The sequence below is a fragment of the Candoia aspera genome, chromosome 7 (genome assembly GCF_035149785.1).
Source record: "Candoia aspera isolate rCanAsp1 chromosome 7, rCanAsp1.hap2, whole genome shotgun sequence".
Lineage (NCBI taxonomy): Eukaryota > Metazoa > Chordata > Lepidosauria > Squamata > Boidae > Candoia > Candoia aspera.
The window spans coordinates 7,298,944-7,325,844 of NC_086159.1; the positions used below are offsets into that span (position 1 = coordinate 7,298,944).

Sequence of the window (26,901 nt, forward strand, 5' to 3'; positions counted from 1 at the left end):
GTCTAACTTTTTGTTCACTGCTACCGTACTTTGTTGTGGTGATAAATACTGACACATACAACATTAATTAATTTACTGGTTGCTTTTGGCACTGAATTAGATTTATTGCTCCCCAAATGCAGGATTTTGCAGTCTGTAGCACACAGAATACATAGTATTAACTTCCCAGAGTTGTTGAGAGTTGGGCAGCATATAAATTTAATAATGCTAATAGTAATGCTAATAATAATAATAATAATGCTACCCTACTTTTTATTTGAAAGGAAGGAGTTTAAGGAGAAAATGATCAGTCATACAGTTAACAAAAATTAGTCTCTGAGGGAGATGTTACTAATTCTTTACTTAGCTCTGGTGTAAAATCTACCCTACTGTGGATAAGTATGAAGTGTGGCTGGTGCTTTATACCTTAGCCAGCTCTGAGAAACAGAAGCTTATTTGTTTATTTAATAAATTTATATAACCGCCCATCTCACGCTTGTGACTCTTGTTGCAGGATCTTGTTTTATATCTTCATAGAGAGATATACCCATCACTCTATTACCTGTTGGGGTAAGCAACGTTGTGCCCTCAAGGTGGAGGCACTCAGTTACAGCAGCAATGGTGCCCTGTTGGAAGGTCTAAAGGAGAGGTTGGGGTCAGGTCCTCTTGGGGAAAGTCTTTCTACATGGTTGCTAAGAGTTGAGACTGACCTGATGGCATATAATCAATCAATCAGATGTTATTCCAAGAGCAGAAAAGGAATAAGAGTAGCAATCAAAAGAAATTAAAGGTAGAAGTGTTAGGGAAAGAGGACTGTGGTTGAAAGCACCCCTCTACACTTGGAAGAAGCAGCCCTGAAACTGCCTGAGTGTTGTTGCTGCTGCCAGGCAGGAACAGCCTCCCCACTTCCCGCAGCCAAGCCCAGCATACCTCCGCCCCTCATTAGGGACCTGATCCTGGCTCTGCCAATAAACCCCACTCAATCCTTCCAGCCTGCCGAGAGAGGCAAACTGATCAGCACGGACCCACCTCAGAGACCTCCATGCTGGGGTCCCAACCAACCAGTTGGTCACATCGAGCCAGCCAGGTGAGCCCACCTTGCCCCACCCATGCTCTCATCAACAGGCAATAGACGGGGCTCTGTCATCCAGCTCCTGCAAGCCATGGTAAGCTGAGACCACTCTGCTTGATCCCTGCCTGGAGCTCAGCTTGATGCTCCTCAGCAAAGCTACTTAGAGCTCAGCTTGACTTGGACCTTGGCAGCAATTCAGCCCACCAATGCGATATAGACGGTAAGGAGAAATCAAGCTGAGGTGGCACAAAATTCCCCCCGTCGGCAAGAACTCCAGGGGGAGGCAAGGTCTGGATGCCACTTTTACCTGTAAGAACTTAAAGAGAGGGAACGGGCTGAGTGAGCCAAAGGCCAAACACCTGGTTATGTGGCTGTCCAGCTTTTAGAACGGGGAGGGCAAGGTTAAGGGCTTGTATTGTGGAAAGTGTGAAACACGGTAAATTGTTGCGTGACGCTTTCATCCAACCTGTGGTAGATCTTTGTTGTTGTTTATTCGTTTAGTCGCTTCCAACTCTTCGTGACTCCATGGACCAGCCCACGCCAGAGCTTCCTGTTGGTCATCAACACCCCCAGCTCCCCCAGGGACGAGTCCGTCTCCTCTAGAATGTCATCCATCCACCTTGCTCTTGGTTGGCCCCTCTTCCTTTTGCCTTCCACTCTCCCCAGCATCAGCATCTTCTCCAGGGTGTCCTGTCTTCTCATTATGTGGCCAAAGTACTTCAGTTTTGCCTTTAATATCATTCCCTCAAGTGAGCAGTCTGGCTTTATTTCCTGGAGGATGGACTGGTTTGATCTTCTTGCAGTCCAAGGCACTCTCAGAATTTTCCTCCAACACCACAGTTCAAAAGCATCGATCTTCCTTCGCTCAGCCTTCCTTATGGTCCAGCTCTCGCAGCCATATGTTACTACAGGGAACACCATTGCTTTGACTATGCGGACCTTTGTTGTCAATGTGATGTCTCTGCTCTTAACTATTTTATCAAGATTTGTCATTGCTCTTCTCCCAAGGATTAAGCGTCTTCTGATTTCCTGAGTGCAGTCAGCATCTGCAGTAATCTTCGCACCTAGAAATACAAAGTCTTTCACTGCTTCTACATTTTCTCCCTCTATTTGCCAGTTGTGTACTGATCCATTTAGTTTTCACAGCAAGAATACTGGGGTGGGTTGCCATTACCTTCCCCAGGGATTGCATTTAGTCTGACCTCTCTGTCATGACCTTCCCGTCTTGGGTGGCCCTTCACGGTTTAGCTCATGGCATCATTGAGGTGCTCAAGCTCCAGCACCACGACAAGGTAATGATCCTTTGCTGAAGGTGGTAACTCTAGTCACAGCCAAAAGGCAGCCTGCCCCTCTCTAAGGAGATAGAAGAAGAAGAAATACAGGCTAAATCTGGCTTAAGCTACAACGTTGACTCTCAAGCTTTCCTTCATTTCATTTGATAATTCAAATTTTTTACTATATATTCCCTTTTACATTTTAAGTTGCAATCTTTTAGATCAGGCTTTTGACCCTGGAGGAACCCCTGAAATATTGTACAGGCCTCGGGGAACCCCTGCACGTTCAGGCTCCAATATAGGCCAGAAGTTACAGAATTATTATATTTGTTTCATGGATAGGCCTGTATCTATGCATTAACTGTGTTCTCAAACCATTTACCACTCACCTCTTTCATATGAAGTTGGCCAAGTTTGAAATAATAATTTTTATTATTAATCGTGATCTCCCAGGGAACCCCTAGTGATCTCTCACGGAACCCTGGCTTGAGAAACCCTATTCTAGATTACCCATTTATTTATAAGATTCAGCCCCAAGAGACTGTACTGAAAATACATTGCGATGGTTGTTACCAGGAGGGCCTTACCAGTCGCCCGTCGTGGTTTTTATTAATTGAGGCTTTCACGTAACACTTAGGCAGAAGGTATAGACTGACCTGAACCCATGCCACAGGCAACATTCCCTTCTGAGAATGAGGACAATACTGTTCAGTTTGGACCCATTTTGGCCACGATGCTACAAGTATTTTACCCCAAGTGTGGTCATGCTGTTCAATATAAACTAGAATATTTAATCTAGAGACTCCCTTCCTGAATACTGTTGGCAGTATGAAAGGAAACTCCTGTCTTAAAATAGTTTTTATTCTCAGCTCTTTCTCTAAACCCAATTTCCACACTGGCCAAACCTATGAGATCACATAATATGTTTTCTGAAAGCATTTTTTTTTACAGTTTTTTCTATATTGGGAATTTAAACCGGAATGCTGCAACAGATTGCATGCAGCATCTCTAATACTGGGTAAATTTGTAATGATTGTTTGAATAAAATCAATACACCTAACCTTTAATATTTCCTAACTATACCCAAGAGAACAATATTATATCCCAAAATATGCATAATCTCTATTATGCTCAAGGAATAACAAAGAAAGTTAGTTAGAACTGATCGGACAATCAATATTGTGGGTTTTGGATTCTTCTCCAGCATTTTCAGCTTTATATTTCTCTGTGGGACACAAAGGAAAATAAAACGAAGAAAAAGTTTGATGTTAACATTCTTATTCTATTTATTTATTCTTACTATTTTTTATTAGTCGCCCAACTCCAGGGGACTCTGAGTAGCATAAAAAACTGGAAAAAAACATAAAAAGAGATAAAAACATCGTCAGACGTTTAGACAGCCCAGACTAAAATAATCTTACAAACAACAAAATCAAACAAAACAATACACTTGGAAAGGCAGCTTTGGTATTTGCTAAACATAACTGTTCTTCAGACAGTATTTTTCCTTCTCCACTGTTCACAGCATACCTGTGGTATGGTTCTCTGCACCTGCTAAGGGCTTCCTGGCTATGGAATACATTCAGTCAAGCAATGATTACACAGAGGACCCAAAGAGAGTTGTGCCCCTCTGTGTCTCTTGTCCAGCTTTCTGATTCTGGTGCTCCCTTGTTGTCCATAACATCCACCAACTTCTTGCTTGGAACTGGGATTGTGTGAAGGATTCCAATAATTCATCCCCTCCCTCCCTAAGGGCAGCCCCCACTTTGCTGCAGTTCTTTTAAAAAAAATTAAGCTGTTTTATCCCAGCTTTAACAGGGACGCGGTGGCGCTGCGGGTTAAACCGCTGAGCTGTTGATCGGAAGGTCGGCGGTTCGAAACCGCGCAGCGGGGTGAGCTCCCGTTGTTAATCCCAGCTCCTGCCCACCTAGCAGTTCGAAAACATGCAAATGTGAGTAGATTAATAGGTACCGCTTTGGCGGGAAGGTAACGGCGTTCCGAGTCGTCATGCTGGCCACATGACCCGGAAGTGTCTATGACAACGCCGGCTCCAAGGCTTAGAAACGGAGATGAGCACCGCCCCCTAGAGTCGGACTCGACTGGACTTTACGTCAAGGGAAACCTTTACCTTTTACCTTTATCCCAGCATGCTTTCAGTCCCAGATGACTGACTGAGAGTCCCTACCTTGAGTTTTATCTTTGCCTTTATGGTCACTTTTTGTTTTTGATATTGATTTGGATTTAGTTATTTATTACTATGCTTGTTTGTTTGTTTGATGCCGCGTGCTGTCCAGACTCCTTTGGGATCAGAAAGGGATGGATGGATGGATTTGAAAAGCCTACGGAATTAAGTTTCCCCCATTTCAAAATTATTTCCAGGTTGCTTCTGGAACTTCTGGAACTTCTCTTTGGCAAATTCAACGCTGTGGCTGCAGCTCATGCCATTGTCCTGGGACGTCTCCAGCAGACCGTGTCATCTCCTTCCAGCCAGTATGATAGCGATATTAAGTTGTACGATATGGCAGATGTGTGGGTGAAGATTCAAGATGTCTTGCAGGTAAGAAACTAGCAGATACGTACACCTCGTTAGAGCGCTGGCTTTTTTCAAGCACCAGTCTTGGAAATCTGAGATCTCTCTCTCTCTGTTTGGGCAAGGAATTGTTAGCAGATGCACAAGTTGAGCAAGAGGATTTTATTAAGTTGTTGAAGATTAAGCAGTTGACCTGTATGCCGAGGAGATGCCACAAGAAATAGGTTTCCCAGGGTGATTTCCCCATCTCCCTGCATGCTGTGACATGCTGCGATTAGGTTGTGAATGTTTCTGCCCTTGTTTTACAGCTTTGGCAGCTTTGGGGTGAGGAGAATGGGGCTTAAAATGCAGGTGCAAGTAAAACATGTTTTGTGTGCATTACAGTTGAAATGCTGCAGGAAGGCAAAATGTAGAAAGACCTGCTGCTGTAGTATGAAATGGGCCAGCTGTTCAGATAGTTTTCAAAAGGACGATAGCTGGTAAAACAAAACAGGATCGCCTTACGCCAATATGCCACTCAATCCTTATATCCCTGCTGTATTTTAAGAAGGGGACTTGAAATGGATACTGATTTCTCAGTTTTTAGTGTTAGCGTTATGTTTTTAGTCTGCCACATTTTCTTTACGGGAGTCGTCGTTAGCCGTGTCCTGGGCATTTTGATTAAGCAAAGGACGTAGGTATTTCAGATAAAAAGGTGGTGCAGAATAGAAAGCAGAACAAGATTTAAAACACAATGGCGAGAATCCAAGAGACATTCTGTGCAAATCAGTAAATACTTTTTTGCTTCTCAGTGCTGTTGATATAGATGGAGTTCAAATCAGAAGCAAAAAAAAATGAAATAAACCCCGATAGGGACTTAGTCCTAGGGATGTTGCAATTTAAATTTCAGTTCAGGAGGACAGAGCAAAAAGATAGGAGGGGAAAAGTGCAAATGCTAATGAGCCAATGGTGAAAATGAACAAATATTAGATACTGAAGCAGTCAGAGATAAGGCTTGAGGCTTGCAGAAAATCAATTCCTAATAAGATAGTAGATAGATAATTGCTTAATTAGATAACCCAATTCCTATGGGAATGTTGAGAAATAAGAACATTTTATCTTCACCTAAAATCCATGATTAAATGTATAAGATGCAGCTGCTGTCTAAGTGTACAGAGTAGTCCTTGATGGCACTTCCTGAGTTTGTGCTCTGAACATGAAGGCTTTTGCACATGTTTCTGAAACACTGCTTTGAATATGAAAGGGTCTGTCTTATTTATATTTAGTTGTTCCAGATACTTGAATGGATGAAAGATCTGTAGAGGTAAAATGTAGCTCCTGAGTTCTCATAGAGTCCTACATTTGGAAAGGGCACCTAAAGTCATTGAATCCAAATACACTCAGTGCAAAATCTAAATTCAGACCTCCACAACGATGGCTGTCCAGCTTCTGCTTGAACATCGAAGAGAAGCTTACCACCTCCCTTGAGAGTTGATTATACTGTCAAACGTTCTTTTTATAACTCAAGACTATTATTCTGCATCCTGCCTCTGGGATGACAAGAGAACGGGTCTTGATCATCTTCTGTACGATACCCTTTTGGAAACTTGAAGAAGGACTATCCATATCTCATAAAAATGCTACAGTTTTAACCTCTCTCTCTCTCTGCCTATTGTCATACTTCAGTTGCAGTGGCATGAGGGGATTCTGGAAAAAGATGATGTTGGCACATCATATTGGTTTGTAGAGAGTTACGTTCTGTTCTGGTCAGTCTCACCGTGGAGTTGAACAAGGACAACAGGGAGACGTACAGTGAAATATTCTAGTAATATCCTGTATTAGCATGATTGTTCAGAGTTTTTACTTGAACATTTCCTTAATACTTGTCAAAATATATACTGGGCTTGATAAAAGGAGCTTGGAATTTTAGATATGAAAAGTGTCCTTTTTCCCTGCCACCCCCCATCACCATTCAATTTTAAGTCACTGTGAGTTAGTTTATATCTTCTGATTCAACCAGTTTCCTTGGATGCCTGCTGGTTATAGTTGCATTTCTATGCTTGAACTGTCTGTAGGAAATTCAGGGAGCAATCTAAGCTGATTTTTGCATACACTTAAGTGTTTTCTTTCTTTCCTTACCTGAAGGGTGTGATACTGAGCCTGTTCTCTATTGTTCCAGAAAACAGGACATGCAATAATGGATGTCCATTACAGGAAGGGAGGTAGGACTTGAGGTCCCTCCCAGTTCTATGATTCTGTGCTATAGGCTATTAGAAGTAAGATTGCATATTGCATTTTTTTCAAGATGAAAGCAAGCAAAAGTGTATTTGCAGGGAAGCAGAAAAATATTCTACGCCAGGAAAATAAAATAGCTCTCTTTTATAAAAACATTGTCCTTCCCTGGCTTGTGGAGTGACACACAGGAGAGAGAGAAGGTGGAGAATGATTGACACAAGAGGCAGAAGCTTGAGAAAGGCCATTTAATTTTTCAGGAGGTATAGACTTTCATGGATTATACACCCTGCTTTTAACAAATATGGGAGGGTTCTGATAAGCTTTTTTTCCAACTTAGCACCCTCTGTATATGTTGGACCTGTATTTCCTAGAATTTGTAGGAAATTCTAGTAATTTGTAGAAAATGTTATAATCCTACTATACCTGGAAAATATCAAAATGGGGAAAGCTGATTGGCATGCAGAGCCATGTAGAAGATGACTTGGTTTGTGAAAGTGTGTGTAAGTAGGTAAATCAGCAGATTTAATAAATTAGTGCTTTTTGTTTGGAAGGGGACTTGACAGTAGTTTCTTGCTTGCTCAAAGAGTACATGGTGAAAAGAATGACTTTTTGTTATTCTTTGCTATTTGTTGAGAGAATAGCTCTTAGAGAAGATCTGCAACATCTTAGTTGGAAGGGATGTCATAAAGGTATTGCTTAGCCCAGTGAATTCTCCCTTGAGCCTCCCCAGTTCTAATTACCTTACCAAGACTGGAGAAACTTACAATAACAAATAGTTGACTACTTTTGATATTATTCTAATACTGAACTAATAACCTTAAGACTTTTGAAAGAGTGTACCAGAAAACATAGTTCTGACAGGTGGGGTTGACTTTGCGGGTGTCTGAATCTTTTCCAAACATTGATGTGTTGATTCAGTTATGAGCAGATGGGAGTAGTGGGCAGAAAATGGGTGAAAAAGCAACTGTCAAGATTAGTGTAATCACGCCTACATGGTATGTGCTTTACCTCACAGATGCATTCTTCAGCTTGAGGTTCGTATGTTGCAAAAGAAATCTCATATCCTGTTAACCCTTCTTATTTTTGTAATTATTTATTTGATTTTTTAGGAGTTTTTTGGCAGTAGATGGTATTTTACAATATATTTAAACACAGATAACAAGTGCTGTAATTAAGAAACAAACAGGTGGGAGAAAACACTAGAGAGGGGAAAACCGAAGTATGGATGGTCAGACTTCATAATCTTCTTTGGGTGTCCTTATTTTTTTTTAACAACTTCTTGGTTTTTTGTATGTGGGCAATATTTTATTTCCCCCTTCCCATGTAATCATTTTGAACAGAAAGTTGATGGGACATTTATGATTATTAAAGCTAAGTTCAGCTGCTCTCTGAGGCCTCCTCCCCTCCACCTCACAAATTTCAGGGTCATGGTTTGACCAGGTCCACTGTGAAGCAGAGTGCATCAAGACTGAAGTTCCACCATACCCCGGGATGCATCTATGAATTTTGGCGAATGGCAGGTATTTTGGGAATTAAGAGCTGACTTCAAAATAGAGGTCTAAGAGGTTCTTCTCAAAGGTTTAATGAGTGACAACTAGAGCAAGATTGGAGTCTCAGCATCAAAAACTGACAGTTCTGAACTACCAGTGCTAAGGAGACTGAACTGTGTGTTTCTGAGTGTCTCTTTGTTGCTGATACCCTGGTTGTTGACCTTAGACTGACATCAGATTCTTCCTTTAGAACTGGAATTTGCCTTTTACGCTTGGTTGAACCTCATGCATGTGCCATGGTCTGTCCAGTGATTCTGCTATCAAGTATTAGCTTGTGGCACTGATTTTAGGGAGGAAGATGCAAGTCTGCCTATGTGCCCAACTGAAAAGTATGTGCTGTATGACTGCTAGACCCACACCAGAAGTTGCTCTCAGGCTCATAATACCACTGTTTCTGGGACTTCAATCTTGCTCTAGTAGTCAGTCATTAAGCCTTTGAGAAGAACCTCTTTTTCACAGCTAGATGATAAGCTAGACCTCTATTCTCACCTCTTCCTTGATTTTCTTCTGGCATTTCTATTTTTACTTATTTATTTTGGTCTGCTTACTCTCTTAACCCCCCAACTCTGAAGAAATGCTAATTGGTTGTAACTGTGTGTTTGAGGCACCCTCCCAGATAAATCTGTGTAGAAGTTATTAGGCTTTTTTTTTACATATTAGGTATTTAGCAGTTTGTTGAGAGCATAATTATGGAAATACTAAATAGTCGATTGAAAAGAACAGTAACTTTAACAACCTCCAGTTAAAGATGTAGTAGCATGGATAAGCATGTCCAGGAGAATGGTTAATGAGGTTGAAAGCTGTTTTGGAGCAATTAAAGTGTTTCTCTGAATGTTTCTACATACCAGGTTGCAGCATTTGTTGCCACTTCAGGCAGTCGCCTGGGCAGAGAAGTTGAATGGAGCTAAAGTTTAACTGAGTATTGTGTGAAATATGCTGGTTCTTGTTGGAGTATTGTAAGGCTTCCTTCCTTGCAGCATTATTCTGTTGCATACCTAAGATGCTTTAAGTATGCAGTGTGGATATTACTAACATACCTATAAAATAGGTGCACTTGTGATGGAGCCATGGATGCTGGAATATATAGTTGGTGGCAAACCTAGGTTTAATCATAGGTAAAATGTTCCTTATCCAATATGCTAGTTTGTTTTTAGCTTCAAGCGTAATGAGAATCTGTGGTCTATTCCATGACATGTAGTATGTTAATGTGTGGAAAAAATCAAGATGGTCGACACACTAATGCCAGTAGATGTTATGGTTTTAACCTTTCAAAAAATAGGAAAATGTATTCTTTCATTCTTTTCTTTCCCCCTCATTCTTCCTTGAGTGTTTGAGGAAATCCCACCAGGAACCAAAATCTCTGTGAAAATCTGTATGGTGAATAGGGACAGTATAGCTTACTGAAAAGCAACAAGGGAGCTAACATTCAAAACCAGTTGAACAACAGTGGGTGCAGAGAATCAGCATAGAGGGTGCCATCAGCATTTATGGTAACTGTCAGCATTGATGGTAACTGTCTTACACTGTCTTTATCAAGACAGTGTAAGAAGTTAATTACCCAATAAGCCACTACAAAGGTGATAGAGATAGGGGTGGTAAGAGGGAACAGGCAATCTGCCAGAATTTAGGTTAGAAGGTGTGCATTGGTCTTGAGCATTTGCATATCATGGTAAGCTAGAATTGCCCAGAGTCCTGATCTAGTTGTGAATAAATAGCTACTGAGGCCCCGCACATCACTTTCTTGGGGCCTTCTTTGACCAGAAACTACTAAGCAAAACCAGAGGGTGGTGCTGTGCTTTCTTTGTTATAGCATCTGAACCGAAAAACCCAGTTTTGTTCTTCTTACCAGTCAAGGGTCAACAGTAACTTAAGATGAGAGGCCGTGTTCTTCAGGTCACAGAAATCTGTGGCATTACAGTTCCCTTTGAAAACAAAGCGATCATCTTTTTTTGTCTCAAATCTGCCAGATTGGTGCCCTTGCAATGCTGAATGCTGCACACTCATTAACAAAGTTCTTCCATTTAATTGAGAGGGTTGCTAGTAGGTAGAGACTGACAGGTGCTGCAGCTGGGAGAAAGCAGCTGAAGGCAAGCTTGAGTAGAATGAGAACAAAAGAGGCTACTGGGCTCTTTAATTTGAGGCTTTCAAATTTAGGCCTTGTGGGTTTGATTTTTTTTTTTAATTTGTCAAAAAGACTCTTCCCTCTTTACTACTGCTTCAACAAACTAACGCTGGGAACAAAAAACTTTTTTTAGATCAGATAACTTTAAGCTATTATTTGCAGAAAAGTTAAAATAGGACAAGTTAGACAATGACCTTTAAGAACGTAATAACTTTCCTGGCTCTAAAGAGTAAAAGCTCCTGTAAAAGTGAGATTTTTAAAATTCTGATCCACTGTACATCGTGAACTATGTTCTTTAACTCCAGGAAATACAGAATAATTCTTCATTTCACTCATACTTATTCCCAAGCTACTTATTTAGAGCTCTGTCTTTGACCATACATGGTGGTCCTTGAATGAAAAACAGTGGTGCCCTGTTCATAATCCCATTCATGGTCTTAGATTGGGAAAGATGCATTTCTCCCCAATCCGTGTCATACGTTAGCCTAAATTTTTTACCTTTGTACATGTTAGGCAAATGTGTATCAATTACTGGGGCAAGCAAAATGAAGTTCTGCAGGAATGAGCTCTGGGGAAGGTCATAGATCAGTGATAAAGCATCCATTTTGCATGAAGAAGGATTTAGAATTTAATCACTGACATCTCCAATGAAAATGGATCAAGTAGGAGGTGATGGGAAAGCCATATTTAAGAGGAATTAGGCAAATTCATGGAAGAGAAAGCTGTCAATGGCCACTTGTCATAATTGATATTCTTCTTGTATCTGAGACAGCATGTCTCTTGGTACCAGTTTGTGGGGAAAGTAAGTGCCAAGGGGGCCTTGTCACTGACATCGTTCCCTTAGGCATCTGGTCAATCCCAGTGGGAGTAGAAGACTAAAAATGGGGATGGCCTTATCATGAGACAGAATAGGGCAGCTAATAGTTTAGTGTCCTGCAAGAGCAACCAAATGCTAGCTACTTAATTAATTATTACTATATTTTTATTGCTAAGGAGTCTGAGCAGATGATCAGGTGACAAAATGGTTTGGGTTGCACTGCTTGGCTATCAGGTTGTGTTGTGTTTCAGATGTGATTGGAAAGAGGTGCTTCAGAAAGCATGGGTGTGTGAGCACGGCACTCGTCTGCATCTCATTCAAGCAACTGTGTTGCTCTTACATCTTGCAAAACACCTTTTCCCAGTCGAATTGAAAGCACAATGCAATTCTGATGTATGTTACAGGTAGTCTTCACTTAACGACCATTCGTTCAGCAACCATTCGAAATTACAACGGCGCTGAAAAAATGGCCTTATGACTTGTGCCCAAAATTACGACTGTTGCAGCACCCTGCAGTCAAGTGATCAAAAGTTGGGCGCTTGGCAGCCCGCCCGCATTTAGGACTGCGGGGGTGCTTCAACTCCCCCACCCACCTATCTCCCCCCAATCTCTGCCCTTTTGAAAGCCCTGCACCTTGTCTTGTGGGGCGGCAAGCCCAGTGGCACAATGCGAGGCCGCCTGTCCCATCCCAGCCGTGTGGTGGGAGACCTCCATAGTAAGCTCCACCCTCCCCAGCCTGCATTCCTTTACCAGCTGCCTCCTCTCCCAGTTCTCCACACCGATCTTTCTCCTTTTTCCCCCAGCCGCCATGAGCAAAGCAAAAATGCCTGGCTGCCTTTGCTGAGTCCTTTTCGGACCCAGCTTCTCTGGCAAACATTTCTTCCACATGGCTCTCTTCAGAACGCTGTCTTCTGAAGCTTACACTCTCTTCTCAGAGATGGAGGAGGGGAGATAGTAGGGGAGTTGAAGGCAGTGGTCGGGGCTGGGAGGGACCAAGCCCGGAATGGCTTGGATTGGGGTTGGTGCTCAGGCTAACAACGGGTAAAATTCACTTAATGATGGAAAGGGGAATTGCTAGGATGGCTGTCACTAAGTGATGCCATCTTGCTTTACAACTGCATGGCTTAGCAACAGAAATTCCAGGCTCAGTTTCCGTCATTAAGTGAAGACTACCTGTATTCTTCTTGATGGGGAGGGAGTGGAAAACAGAACCTCCAGGACAGGCTGGGTCTGGGAGGTGCTTTGAGTCTAACGTAGTAGAGCTCTTACGTTCTAATTTGGTTAGTGCATCTCTTTGCATAATGTATTTTAATGCGTTCTGTTTGCCTCACCTAATGCCTGCCAACCTCCCCCTAGATGCGATGAGTCTATAACTCTCACAGGAGTTTGTGATTCTCTCTTGGGTGGAAAATTTTGGGAAGCTGCCTTCTGAACACATCGGAAAGACAACAGATTAGGGGAAGGTTGGTTATAAAAAGAACCTATCAGCAATTTATTGTTACAAATCAGGTATACCTTATCTTCCCAACTTAGTATAATTTGGGGGGGGGGGCATTGTAGTTCTTGACATAAGATTCCAAGCATTGGAAAAGAAATCTTGATGGGCAACCATCAGTCCAAATTCATATTAACAATCTTGAGGATAGTCCAAACAGTGACAGTAGCTGTTGTTCAGTAGTAGGATGAGGCAAAACTATTTGTTTTAAAGTTTCAGTCCATCTCCAGTAGAGGACTATGAACTTTTATTAAGCATCCCTAAGGTGTCCCGTGTGCATGAAACGAATGTTTCTGTTGTATCAACTTCATTTGAAGATCAAAAGAAACTAATTTGATTTTTTTTAAAGCAACCAGTTGCCCAATGAGTCACAGGAACAGGATGTTCATTATTCCCAAGGTCACGTCGGTAAAACCCGTTTCATAAAATTTCTTCAACTTCTTAAAGAAATTTCTTTTCTAAACTCAGATATGGACTTTTAGACACGAGAAACAAAATTCTGAAATCCCTTATTCTAACCAGGGACTGAAGGTAAAGTAAATGCCAGATGAGAAGCCTAAATGTCTGGAATATTCAATCTACTTTTCCCAATTGGTAGCAGAAGTAGTTCATGCAATGGAAATAATCTGCCAGAGGTTATTTGGTAGCATATTATTTTAATCTTCTGTATGCTGGAAGTCCTGGCGGTAGGCCCTGGTAACTTCAGCTTAAAATGACTCAGGGAGGGCCACTGTTTTCTGCTTTAAAACTCCAGGAATCATTGTTTGTCAGAGCAGACAGCCCTGAGCTAAGGGAATGAAGGGAATCCTGATTCCTTGCCACTGCCTGCTAGACTGCACTGTTGGCCTTTTTTGACTTTGCCCAGAGCACAACCCAATTATCTGCCCTTATTATAAGCTGTGTAAATGCTGGAGGTCATGGTGCTATCTGGCTTTGACACCTTATAACTTTGACCCCGGGTTAGCCCAGTTGGATTCGGTTAAGTTGACTTGGAAGTACAGACTGAGCAGAAAGGAGGAGGGGGAAAAAATTGAGTCAGCCCTGTAACTGTTAAAGTGCTAGATCATAATCCTCAAATGCAAAAATGAAAGCGTAAATGCAGTGCCTCTACACTCATGCAAGGAAGGCTTTCTTGCCAGCACCTAGTAACAGCAGTCACCTTCTTTGCACTTCCCATTGGAGAAGATAAAGACTGAAGGGGGGGGGGTGAAGGAAAGGAGAAGTGATATCCCATTGGATTAGAGCAAGACATCAGGTTATTTTCAGACATTTCTACTACGCTGCTCCGTATTTATTGGGCTTGTATTTTCTTTTTAAGACTCTTTCTCTCCCACACTGAACTGATACCGGATTAGTTGCCTGATTTGCAGATATTTTGAGTGTTTACACTTGCTTTCCTCAACCAATCCAGCAACGGTGACTTCAACATGGAATGTAAAGGAAGCCGTTGGTGGATGTGCCTTGCACAGTGAATTCAGACCAGGAAAACTTGCAGTCAGTTTTGTTGGGTGGTGGAGAAAGGGATTTATTTGCTGCAAGTGGGAACTGTTAACTAACTGGCTTCCTGGAAGAATTAAGATCAGAAAATTATATTGTGAAGTATAACCTACCCTAGCAGATTTGTCCAATCTCTGTGGCTAGCCAATGAGGCAATGAACCAGCAAAACTGTGCAGCCGAACTAGTACAGTGCATTTGTGATAAAAGCATGTGGCTAAAAACAAGTGGAAGATGAAGCAAATTCCACTCTCAACCCACGGCGGCAGCTGGTTGCTTCTGTACAAGCCATTATCCTAGCCTCTTTTCCTGTTTTTAAAAAATTGAGGATGAAACAAATCAATATGGAAAAAAGCTTTTTGCACATTAGGAGTACCATATGAATGATTGATAAGGATAGAAACCCCTGGTTCCTTTTCATTTGGAAAGCGCAATGTAGATACAAAATGATTAACTTTTTTTGGTTCATTTGTAGGATCTCTCATCACAAGGGCGTCAGTGTACCGTCTATGCCTTGAATGCAAAAGTCATATTAATTTTAAGCTCCATTAGAGAAGCAAGAGGGAAAAGAAAGATGTTCATCAAATGGGAAAGGACTAAATTAGTGAGGGATTTTTTTTTTTAATTTCAAGGTTCAGAAGAATAGTACAAATAATGGAGTTCTTTTTTGTTTTGTGTAGTGGGGAAGAAAAGCTGTATCGAAACTTGTTCATTTTGCCTCTGTAAATTGAAGCTCATTTATATTATTGTCATGCCAACAACTCTCATCTGAAATCAAAGCAGAAGAAGCATGTAGTAAGAAGTACTTTCCTCCCTGAAAAGTTTACACTTTTGGAAGAAACATGCAGACAAGGTGGGCTTTTCTAAACCATAGTTTGATTTTTGGGTTTGACTTCGAGGGACGTGTGAACTCCGCCAGTGTTACGTGTGAATGAGGTTGTACTGACTTGTTCAACAAACCAGGATTCGTTGTGTAGTTTTGTGCAGCGTGTTTGCCGAGTGACAGAGTGGGAGAGAGCAGGTAATTGATCAGACAATGAGATAAAGCATTTTGGTTGACTGGCTTGACTTTGTCCATCTTACATTGGTTGCTTCTGTAGGTAATGTGTGGGCTTTGGTGTTAATCACAGAACTGGACATTCTGAAATCTTGATATTCATGAAATGAAAAGGAAAAAGAATAATATTGAAAGAGCGTTTCTGGTCCTTAATATTAGAGTGGTCTTGAAACCGTGTGCTTGGGCAGCACTTCTAAAATTGCTGCCTTGTATGCCTAGTAATATGCATCCTCAGTTTAAGTGTGCTTGGGAAGGTGTTTGGCAGAATTCTGACTGAAAAGGTACAAGAGGTGACCGTGAGCAGTATTTAGGAAGCACAGTGTCACTTTCTGCCAGGCAGGGTTTGCTTTTCAGGGGTCACTGAGAAAAGTATGGATATTAGAAAGTTCATTGTACCGTTTTTGATTTAGAGGAATGCTAGTGATGAAGTGAATATGCTTGACTTAGTAAATGTTTTGAGTGAGTGCCGAGTTAAAGGTTTGTTGCTGAGTGTGGTGAGCACGGAATATGGTGAAAGTACTGTCTGTAGATAAAAGGGCATACCAAAAAAAGTACTGAATGTACTAAATACTAATAAATCATAAAGAATGCACGAGAATAAACTGAATGCTTAGGGAATGGTCTGACACTGAGCAGGGAGTAAGACTAGGTCCTGGGATGATTCCGTGTTTGTTTAATACCTTAATGGATGACCCTTATAAGGAACGCTTGTGGTGACGTTGGCTGAGGTTGTGAAGATGCGTGTACATTTTTTGTAGATGATGCTGTGTTGTTGGCTGGGAACCTGAATGGTTTGCCATGAATGTTAGTTAGATTGCGTGTTGCAACAGAGAGTCAGGATCTGAAATTAATGTAACAAAGACCAGGATAATTGTGTGTCATAGTGAAAATGGAGCGAACAATTGCAAGTTGTAAACAAATGGTGAAAAATTAGGGAAGGTAGATATTTGTTTAGTTATAGAATTTACATGGCCTTGCAACTTGAACACTGTGATTCTGGGAAGCTTATAACAGCCGAGAAATCCAACTCCCCCGCCACCCCAAAATTCCAGATTAAAAACCGATTATCATCAATAGGCAATCTGCCTCATATTCATACCATTTTTTTGTCATCTTTACCATCTTTTATTCTTGATTATTCCTGTTGTTTTCTTGTCATTAATGCTTTTATTTGTGAACCATCCAGAGTCATTGGGAGTTGGGCAGCATATAAATTTAAATAAACAAACCAATAAATATTCCCTTCCTGACAGAAGTTTTACTCATTCTGGCTCCAGTGCCTGTTGAAATAGCCAGCTCTGAAGATCCTTTCTGAAGGCAAACAGATCAGTGCCCCCCAGATAGGATATAACTTGGTAGAATGCTTGCTGAAGATGGGAAAATGGGAAGAGAAACCGCACCACAAGCAAATGGTGGTGTAAGGATGGTGGATAGTGTGCGCTCTGTTGTGAGGAAGGGGAATTGTGGAAGGAAGCAAAAACAGCTGAATATAAGAGTATTTTTCGGTCCACTTTGTTGTACGGAAGTGAAAGGGTTTTTGAAATGTATGCTTTTATGCCGCTTCAACCACCAGGTTCTATCCTGGGTATATTAGGAGAAACATAAAAGTAAGCGGGTGAAGGTGTGTTGAATTAATGTGGAGGGAACACAAATGTGGATGACCAATGTGAAAGAAGCACTTTGAAGCAATGTGGGGAGAATGAATGAGGATGGAATTGCAAAGGAGTGAGTGGATTGTGAGGAAGAAGCTGACTGAGAAAGGGATGGTTGGATGGAATTAGCCTGAAGAACAGAGTGAGAAGTTGAAAGAACAAAAAGCCCCATGTGAATTGGTGTTTGGACATGATGAAGGCAAAAAGGAACATTCTGATGGGTACGTATGTATATGCCTATATTTAGAAGGTATAAAAGAGCCAGCAAACTCTCAAGCAGGACCTCCAAGGCTTGAGGACCTTGTTCCTTGTGTTGTCCTTGGCTGGCAGAAGGAAGCTATTCAGCGCAAGGCGGGCTACTTGGCAAATTTGCATAATTTAGTGAGGCCGCAGTTTGGAGGGTAGAGGTAGTTTCAGTTATTTGAATGACACAATCTGTAATGGTAGTTACAGGGTCCATTTTGTTCCTTGCAGGTGCTGCAACCATTTTGCTCAGAATGGGATAAAGGGCCTCCTTGAAATAATTCAGTGCCAATGGAACCATATGCGGCGATTCCTTTTTCATGGTAAACCAGGATTTACCTAACCATGTTTCACTGAATAAACCCCAAATTGGCAGGGTTCACACAATGGACTAAGGCATAAATATAGGATGCTAATCTAAAATCAAACAAAACACATTATGGTTTACTATGTTGTGTAAAAGCTTTTTGAATTAATGTTGACATTTTCTTCCTGCTAATATGAAAAATGAAGAAGAAAGGGAGGGAGGGTGCCTTTGAGTCAGTGATGACTCCTGGCAACCGCCTGGACCAGTCCCTGCAGTTTTCTTGGCAAGGCTTTTCGGAAGCGGTTTGCCATTGCCCCCTTTCCAGGGCTGAGAGAGAATGACTGGCCGAAGGTCACCCAGCAGACTTTGTGCCTAAGGTGGGACTAGAATTCACAGTCTCCCGGTTTCTAGCCTGGTGCCTTAACCACTACCCCAAACTGGCTCTCGAATAAGAAAGGCCAGCAGCTAAAATTCTGGAGCTTTTAATTAAATTTTTAATTGGCTGAAGTTAATTGTAAAAGTTACTGGAGGTGTCATTTCCATTTCTTTAACATTTTTTCTGACTTACCTGAAAATGGTTAAACCCATGTTCTTGTTTATGCACATTATTAGGCAAGGCCCTGATAAAAATTCATCAGCTGTTGCAGCCAGGGATTATTAGGATCATAAAATCTGTTATTTGATAGCCTGAGTTGGCTCACACTTTAGATATTGGAGATTATACTAAGAAGTGATGACATCTTTACTCCCCATCTTCAGAAATGATGCAGATGGTATGCTGTCCATTTCCATACCTGGGCAGATGGCCATGTGAGTGTGATGGCCGTTAAATTCAGACCACATGAGCTGCCCAAACAATTCTCTCTCTAACCCCCAAACAGGGAAATTTTGCATTGTTCCAACGTCCCTCTGGCACATTTCCCAATTCTGGCCATTATGCCTTTGTCTTGCCTGTATTCCAGGTGGCTGATGATCTCCAACACACTGGGTTGAGCCTGTGTGAATTGCATATAATTCCCCCCAACATCGATCTCATCCTCTAGGTTATGCTTGGTTTCTGTTACGACTATTTATGTTGGGGAGGGAGGAAAGAGCAGGAGTATTGAATATTTTTTATTCTCCTGGCCTAAAACATGGTGGTACTCTAGACCAGCCTTTCTCAACCTTTTGACCCTGGAGAAATCCTTGAAATATTTTTCAGGCCTCGGGGAACCCCTGCACATTCAGGCTCAAATAGAGGCCAGAAGTTACAAAATCATTATATTTGTTTCATGGGTAGGCCTGTATGTATGCATTAACAGTGTTCTCAAATGAAAAATGAAGAATAAAACTTACCTCTTTAATGTGAAGCTGCCCGAATTTGAAATAATTTTTAAAATAAATAGTGTTCCCTAGTCACCCCTAGTGACCTCTTGCAGAACCCTGGTTGAGAAACCCTGCTCTAGACATTTTCTGTTTCAACAAGACCCCAGTTAGAATGATAATGACATGTTATTGAATAGGATAATCCATTACAAGCCATGAGTTTACAAGAAGAACATCACAATAGACTGAGACAAAATTGTTATGATTTTGAGAATCAAGCCCTATATTTAAATGAAACATTAATAACATTTATGTATTTTCCCCGTCACCTGAGAGACTGAATTGGTTTAGAAACAGATGTTCTGCAAGGGGAGTCTTTCACATTCTGTTGAGTCAAGTTATGATATACAGTCCTTTCATTAATTTGTGTTACCTTTGACATGATGGGCTGGTTCACCCTGTGAATCAGATTTACATCCCAGAATGAAACTAAGCCAGAAAAGTATCACTGATTCATGATTGAAAGAAACATTTTTAATGCAGAGTACAGGATTAGGAAAGAACTACAATATTTGCCTGCAGGGTAGACGTTTAAAATCTCCGCTTTGCCTCCATTTTGCTAAGAATATAGTAATGTTAGCAGAGGAGTGGAGTGGTGGGTGCTGCCTTAAAATCAGAGTCACTTTCCTTGTAAATACAGTAATGTTGGGCTGAGAGAAAGAGACTGGCCCAAGGTCACCCAGCCAGCTTTCATGCCTGAGGCGGGACTAGAACTCACAGCCTCCTGGTTTCTAGATATAATCAACATAATGGAATAACAGTGAATACATGAGAAAATGACACTAACAATGTGAATCAGGAAATCATTGTAATAATGGAATAAGGACATAAAATGAAGCAACTGATTAAAGCCATGAGAAATAACAAAACTACATATTGTTGAGCTCTCTACTGCATCTTCCTATCAATACCTCATCTAGTCCATTCAAATGAAAAGCGTCCTGCGTTGCACAGCTCTTCCTAATTGTGTTGCATTTAAGACTTGTTCAAAGGAAGCATAAGCATATTTAGCAGGATTTCCAACAGAGAGAAATAAAATGATGAACAACTTTGTATCTTGTTCTTATATCCTGTTGAGCTATGGTTGGCTTAATCCAGGTTTCTCCAATAGCGCAGCATTGTCAAAATCCACACTTCGTGCTAAGCAGAAACCTAACCAAACCACATTCTGGTTCTGTGGAAACCTAGACTCTACTTGAATGCAAGGAATGAACTCCTTACGCTGATCAGAAATGGGACCAAGATCTGGTACGTTTCTCCTTCCTCTTGTTAGTGTGGGGTCTCCAGGCCCCTTAATACCTATCACTAACTTGGCAAAAGATACAACCAGGTTGCAGAGCTGAGCTCTTTTTTGTTGCTGTTGTTGTTGACATCCATTTCAGCCCATTATGGCTGCTCTGAGGTTTATTGAATTTAGTGGTGCCCAAAGTCAAAAAATGTCATCCTGTCGCCAGTGAAATGTCCAGCCATATCCTGATATACGTGAATAAGAGTTCAACTAACTTACCCAGCCATCCTACTTCAATTAGTTTTCCTGAATCAGGGAAGTACAGATTACTACAGTATTAGAAAATACCGATTCAGATAAGCAGGGATCAGCACCAGACAAACAATCAGGCAGAACACAATGTCCTAATCAAGGAACTACCAAGGAGAAAATCAGACCCCCACCAACCCTGGCAGGAGAAGCTACTGTATGTAAACAGGGAGCAAACCCCACACTCTGCAGCACTGATGATGTTCCCTAGTTGGGTAACGAAATGTCTGTGAGCAAACACCCACGCTCAGCGAGCACCGAGAATCCCAAAGTACAGATTATATTTGCCTTTTAAACCCATTGTTGCCATCTCTGTATGGAATGGGAATGATTTTCCCACTTCGTTTCGCAACCCCAAAATAGAGAGGAAAAGCAAAGTAGAGCTTGCAGTTCATCTAGAGTGGCAAACTATGATTTATCCTAAAAAAAACAACTAATTTCATCACAGCGCTTGAGGGAAAAGGGAGAAATATTTTACCGAATTGCCCCTTTGAAATATTTAATTCAGTATTACCTATAATGGTGGTAGCAATTTTCCTAAGTGCAGTCTTTTCCAGCCCTGTCTGGAGATGCATCCTAGAGACTGGCCTTGGGACCTTCTGAATGGGAAGCATGCAGACTGAATGGTGGAACCCGTAAGACAAGCACATGGTTGAGTCACAGAGTATGTAGCCACGACCTGGCATTATGTAGAGGACAAGCGAGTGCATTTTGTTTGAACGAGGTGATTGACTCACATTCATCCCAATGTGATTTCACTCTCATCTTCTTGAATATAACCATTAATAAAAAGCATAGTTATTTATAGAACTATTGGAATCTGATTCTGTTTACCAAAACAACCCAATATGTTCTTTTCAGTATTGTGATTTTTTTTGAGGGGGGGTGGAGGGTTTTACTTAATAGTCACTCTCTTTCTTTGGCTGGAGTACTGGAATTACTGTTATTTTGAAGGCAAATAACGTTAAGAGAACACAGTCACTGTGTTTATGAGGACACAAGCACTGGACTTAGCCTTACCTAAAGGCACAAGGTGAGGGTGGAATCTGAGCAGTGTACGGGTAGCCCTTGCTTAATTACTGCAGTAGGGACTGGAATCTTGGTTGTTAAGCAATGAGGTTCTTAAGTGAGGCACGATGTGACTGGACCCGATTTTATGACCATTTTTGCAGCGGTTGTAAAGCAAGTCACCATGGTCATAAAGCAACTCATGTGGTTGTAAAGTGAATTGAGAAGGTTGTAAACGGAATCAATTATTTCCAATTGACTTTTCGGGTCGGAAGTCAGCTGGGAAAGTTGCAAATTGCGATCACATGGCTGAAGGATGCTACAAACGGTCATAAATGCGAGCCGGTTGCCAAGTGCCCAAATTGCAATCATGTGACCATGGTGGTGGCGCAATGGTCGTAACTTTGAAGATGGGTCGTAAGTAACTTTTTAGCCCCATTGTATCTCTGAACCATTGTTAAACTAATGATCGTTAAGTGAGGACTACCTGTTCTGCCATTGGCAATTAAAAGCCTTTTTGAGCTTCATTGGGGTCCAGGGTTTCTAAGGAAGGATGATAGGAAATTCAGGTGGATTCATAATGCTCAGAAATGCCCAGGCTGAGAAGTCATCCTCTGACGAGGGGGAAGATCACGATGAGACGCTGAAAGCGCAGGGCATTGTGCCTTGCTGACCTGGTTGGCACAGACTTTGAACTAGAGTCCTGTCAACCCAGCACCCAGGAAGGGTACTGTCTCTACTGGCAGCAGAAAGACAGAAGGGTGCATGGCTCCCATAGAAAATGCTTGGCGTTAGGAATCAGGGCTGGTCAGCACTGAGGCCTTCCTGGATGGGAGTCAGGCAGCATACTAATTTAATAAATTATTGAATTATTATTTAATATGCCTGAGTACAGAATGGCACTGGACTAACTGTTCAGCCCTGAGCTACATATTTCTCCTCGGTTGGAGACTCTGTTTTCTTGTGTTTTTGAGGAGAAGAAAGAATCAGCAAAATACTGTTATATCCAATTACAATATGAACTTTGCTCTTACTTCAGCCCGTATCTCGGAAGCTGTAACAGTTTCAAAATGAATGCCATCTATAGTAGTAATAGTAGTAAAACAACAACAACAACAACAATAATAATCCAAAGCTGAATTGGACAATCTTAATAGGAAAATAATGAAACTAATGACTATACCTCATGCATTTCACCGAATAATGGATATTCTTAGATTATATATACCCAGAAATAGAGGTGGTAGAGATTTGTTGCAAATAAAATAAATTGTGGAAGAAGAAAAACATAGACTGAATGATTATATCAGTAAAAGTGAAGAGACTTCCCTTAGAAATGTTTGTAAGGAAAGGCTCTTGAAGACAACAAAAACTAAATTGGAATGTGAGAGAGAAGTAATTCAAAGTTGGATTAACACCTGGAAAAGCAAACCATTCCATGGCCAGTATATGCATGACATGGAAGGAAAGGAAGATCAAAATCTAAAATTGGCTGTGGCTGAAATGTGGAACAGTTAAAACAGAAACAGAGGGAACAATCACGGCACTCAAGAAGAAGCCCTACAAACAGTGCCATGAAAGCTGTAATTGAACATACTGTACATTCCAACATTATGTAAAATTAAGGATGAAACTGTTGATTATTTCTTTAGCACCTATAGTAAAATCACTCAAATAGAATATAAACAATGCCATCATGTTTGCAACACGATGGGGTTGCAAAAATTGCTATTGGAATTCATGTAGAAAATTTGGCTTTCCTGCTCACAAAAACCAATGGAAATGTGTGCCTGGAGAAGTTTTGCAAAATGAGATTGAAATTTTGTGGAAATTCAAAATTCAGACCGATAGGCACATAATGCACCAGCCATTACGGTTTTTGAAAAGAAAGAGGTGTCATTCATTGATACGGTGATTCCCGGATACAGCCAAAGTGATGAAAAACTACTGGACAAAATAACAAAATATTGTGATCTACAAATTGAGGTCAAAAGATTACGGAGGGAAAAAAAAGGTTGTCATACTAATTATAATTGGAGTTCTTAGTGCAATGCCAAAGGATTCAACAAATATTTGGTAATTTTAAATTTACTGGATGTGCCACCACTGCTTTTGGTGGAAAACTAGTCCCTACTTGGAAGAGCAGACATTTTATGACATTACCCTCATGGCTCTGGGGTCCTGGTCAAGACCCGAATCTTTGGAGTCAATCCCATGTCAATTAGTTTCTGATATTCATTTGGATGAGTAGAATAACAAGGATATCTTTAATCATCCTAGATCCTGGAGAAGACTCCAATAGCCAAAAGTAACAAATTTAGTCATAATTTCTGGCAGACTGTGTGTAAATAAGAACAACAGCAACGACAACAAGGACAGTGTTTGCTTGTTAAATTTGCTTGGCCATCAGTTCTGTTGGTTTGGCTCCACTGATCTTGACTTACTTTGACCGTTTTAAGATGAAATTAAGTGACTTTATTTCTGGCCAAGTCTAGGGAAATGTTTATATAAATAAGTTGACAAATGATGGGAAACTAGATGGTATTTTAAAGCAACTGTAGAATTGTGGAGACCATTGGATGTCTATAAATTGTGTATGTAGCTTTTTTGTTGAAGGTTCTTGGTGTGAATGTTCACTGAGGCAAATTTGGCTCTGCCCAAGCCATTGATTATCATGATTTAGCTTTTAAAGGAAGTGTTCCCTCCAGGGCTGTCTGGGGGTGGTGGTGGTCAAAAAAGTCAAGGTAGAAGCCACCACCATGCCATCAAAGCCCCACCCTTTTTATGTCATAAGTGAGCAAGATCATAGGGTGCAGCTAGGGCAACACTGTGCTGTACTGCCTATCCTGCTTCTACTTAAATGGAACATCCACTGTTTGAATTCCCCCACTTGATTTTTCCAGTTAATCCATGCTGAAACACCCATGATTCCAACTGAATCAGCATCTGCTTGTTCCTAATTCTGCAAATGCTGAAGAATCATAATACCTGCTGGCTCGTGTGACTGGCCTCCGACCTTCGGAACAATTCTCTTTGAAATGTGAACAGATGCCATGTTGTAAGTTACCTCGAAGTGGAAAGATCGGGAAAAGGAAGGGGAACAGGCAGTTGAATCTGGTCAAATGAAAGCTTTGTCACAAAGTTTAGTCTTGTCCATGTCTTCTCTCTCTTCCCTTAAGTTATAGAAAGGGTTCTGCATACCAAACGTTTATATAATCCAAATCCCTTGAAGCTTCCTAGCAGGTTGGTAAATAGATCAATCATCCTTCTCCCCTAAGCATAATATTCCAAGTCTTCTGTTGCTCACAAAAGGCCATAAAAATGAACCGGCAGTTTTACAGATGATTAGCTAGGACATAATAAAAGGATGATCTCACTTTATTACAGTGTTTTGGTACTGCATTCCCTTGCCATTTCATCGGAATGTCACGTGTTTGATACCCCCTTAGAAAAATTGCGTTTCCTGCTCACATTAGCTGCCAAAGTGATAAATGAAGGCACACTTGGAATTGTTTTCCCTTGTGACCTACCCAGGATAACGTGCCTTTATTGGGTGTGATGTCTTCCAGTCCAGGGAGCTGGGCTGTGGGAAGGAATCAGCAGTCACAAGCAGGGGCCACTTTCACCTGTGCAGCCGCAGCTGAGCGCTACGCATCTTGAGATCTAGAGGAGGACATGGTGTAAAGAGGATGGCCTTGACAGAGAGAGGGAAGAACTGTTACCAAGGCAACACAGAGATAAACATTGCAGAAGCTCAGATGCGAAGGGAGGGTTACAAAAATATTTCAGATAGGCACCCCCCAATTCACATGAATATAAAAGAGGGAGGAGAGGTAGCACATCCTGTCGCTAAGCAACATTGTAAAGCGTGACGTCACGTGACTTACGGCGACTTATGAAGGCAGTTCCGGCAGTCCCAGTTGCCATCATTAGGTGAATCCCACGCGATTGCAGCATCCCGTGGTCACGCAGTCACCACTTGCCACCTCCTGCTGGCTTCCCCATTGACTTTGTATGTTGGAAGCTGGCAGCAAAGGTCACAAGTAGGCTTCACGTGACTATGGGATGATGCAATGTCATAATTGTGAGCCGGTTGCCAAGTGCCTGAATTGTGATCATCTGACCGCAGGGATGCTGCGACAGCCACAACTATGGGGAGCAGTTGTAATCCCCCACGTTCAGCACCGTCATAACTTTGAATGGTCGCTGAACAAGTGGTCGTTAAACAAGGACCACCTGTAGTTTTAGGCTTATGTGGCATCTGTTTCTTGGTCTGGTCTACCTTGGAGAGTTGACATATGGCCTCTTCTCAACCAGTGATCTGTTGGCAGTCTTTATTTCTTAGATTTATATCTTGCCTTGCCTCCGGGAGTTAAATGAGGTTTACAATTTCCCTTCGGCTTATCCCTGCAACGACAACAACCCGGTGAGGTAGGTTGGGCTGAGAGGGGACAGCTGGCCTGAAGTGAGTCAGGGATAAGAGTCTGGGTGGACTTAAACCTGGGTCTCCCTGGTGCAACATCTTAACCTCTACCCAAAACTGGTACTTAATCTTTCCAATTCCATCTACGCTGCATTCCAATGTTTAACTTTTACAAATATCCTGTACTTTTAGACTTGTTATTACTATTATTAAAAAAACAACTCTTCCCTTATTTTATTGGTGCAAATATCACAGGTTGCTGACCTAGCCTAACAGGGACAGTCCTGATTAGTTTTTGAATGGGAGTCCGCTAGGACGTCTCACAGCTGTAGGCTAGAAAATACATCCAGGAAGGAGGCAGGGCTCTGCTCAGGCAAAGAGGAAGCCGGTCCAGAACAATTAGTTTTACAGGAGGAGGGAGGAGATCATTGATTCCTGGTTTCACTTGATGCTTGCTTTGCGCAAAATATCCCCTTGTCATTTGCAGGGGTAATGCTGAAGCTCAGCAGGCTGTTATCCATGGGTCTCCAAGGCGGGAGGCAGCACACGACGTGAGGTCCCAGACCTCTATGCTCTTACCCCCTCTTCTTGTATGTGACTCTTTAGCCTCGTGAGGCGAGCTGTGTTTCTACCGAACATCATCACTGGCATAACCAGACACCCTTCTGTTGAAGCAGATCCCTTTGCTACCTCTTTATCTCGGCAACACCAAGTATTTTTTGCTGCCGAGAGCTGCAGAAATGAGGGATGTGTGGAGAACA

General features: G+C 41.6%; 1 protein-coding gene across 1 annotated transcript in view; it reads left to right on the forward strand.

Moving 5' to 3' along the window:
* The window catches only part of EXOC4 (exocyst complex component 4), a 387,317-nt gene that overhangs the window by 73,316 nt on the left and 287,100 nt on the right, over positions 1-26,901 (forward strand). The window contains exon 7 of the mRNA XM_063308928.1: positions 4,705-4,882. Coding sequence (XP_063164998.1) covers positions 4,705-4,882 — 178 coding nt within the window. The remainder of the gene's footprint in view (positions 1-4,704; positions 4,883-26,901) is intronic.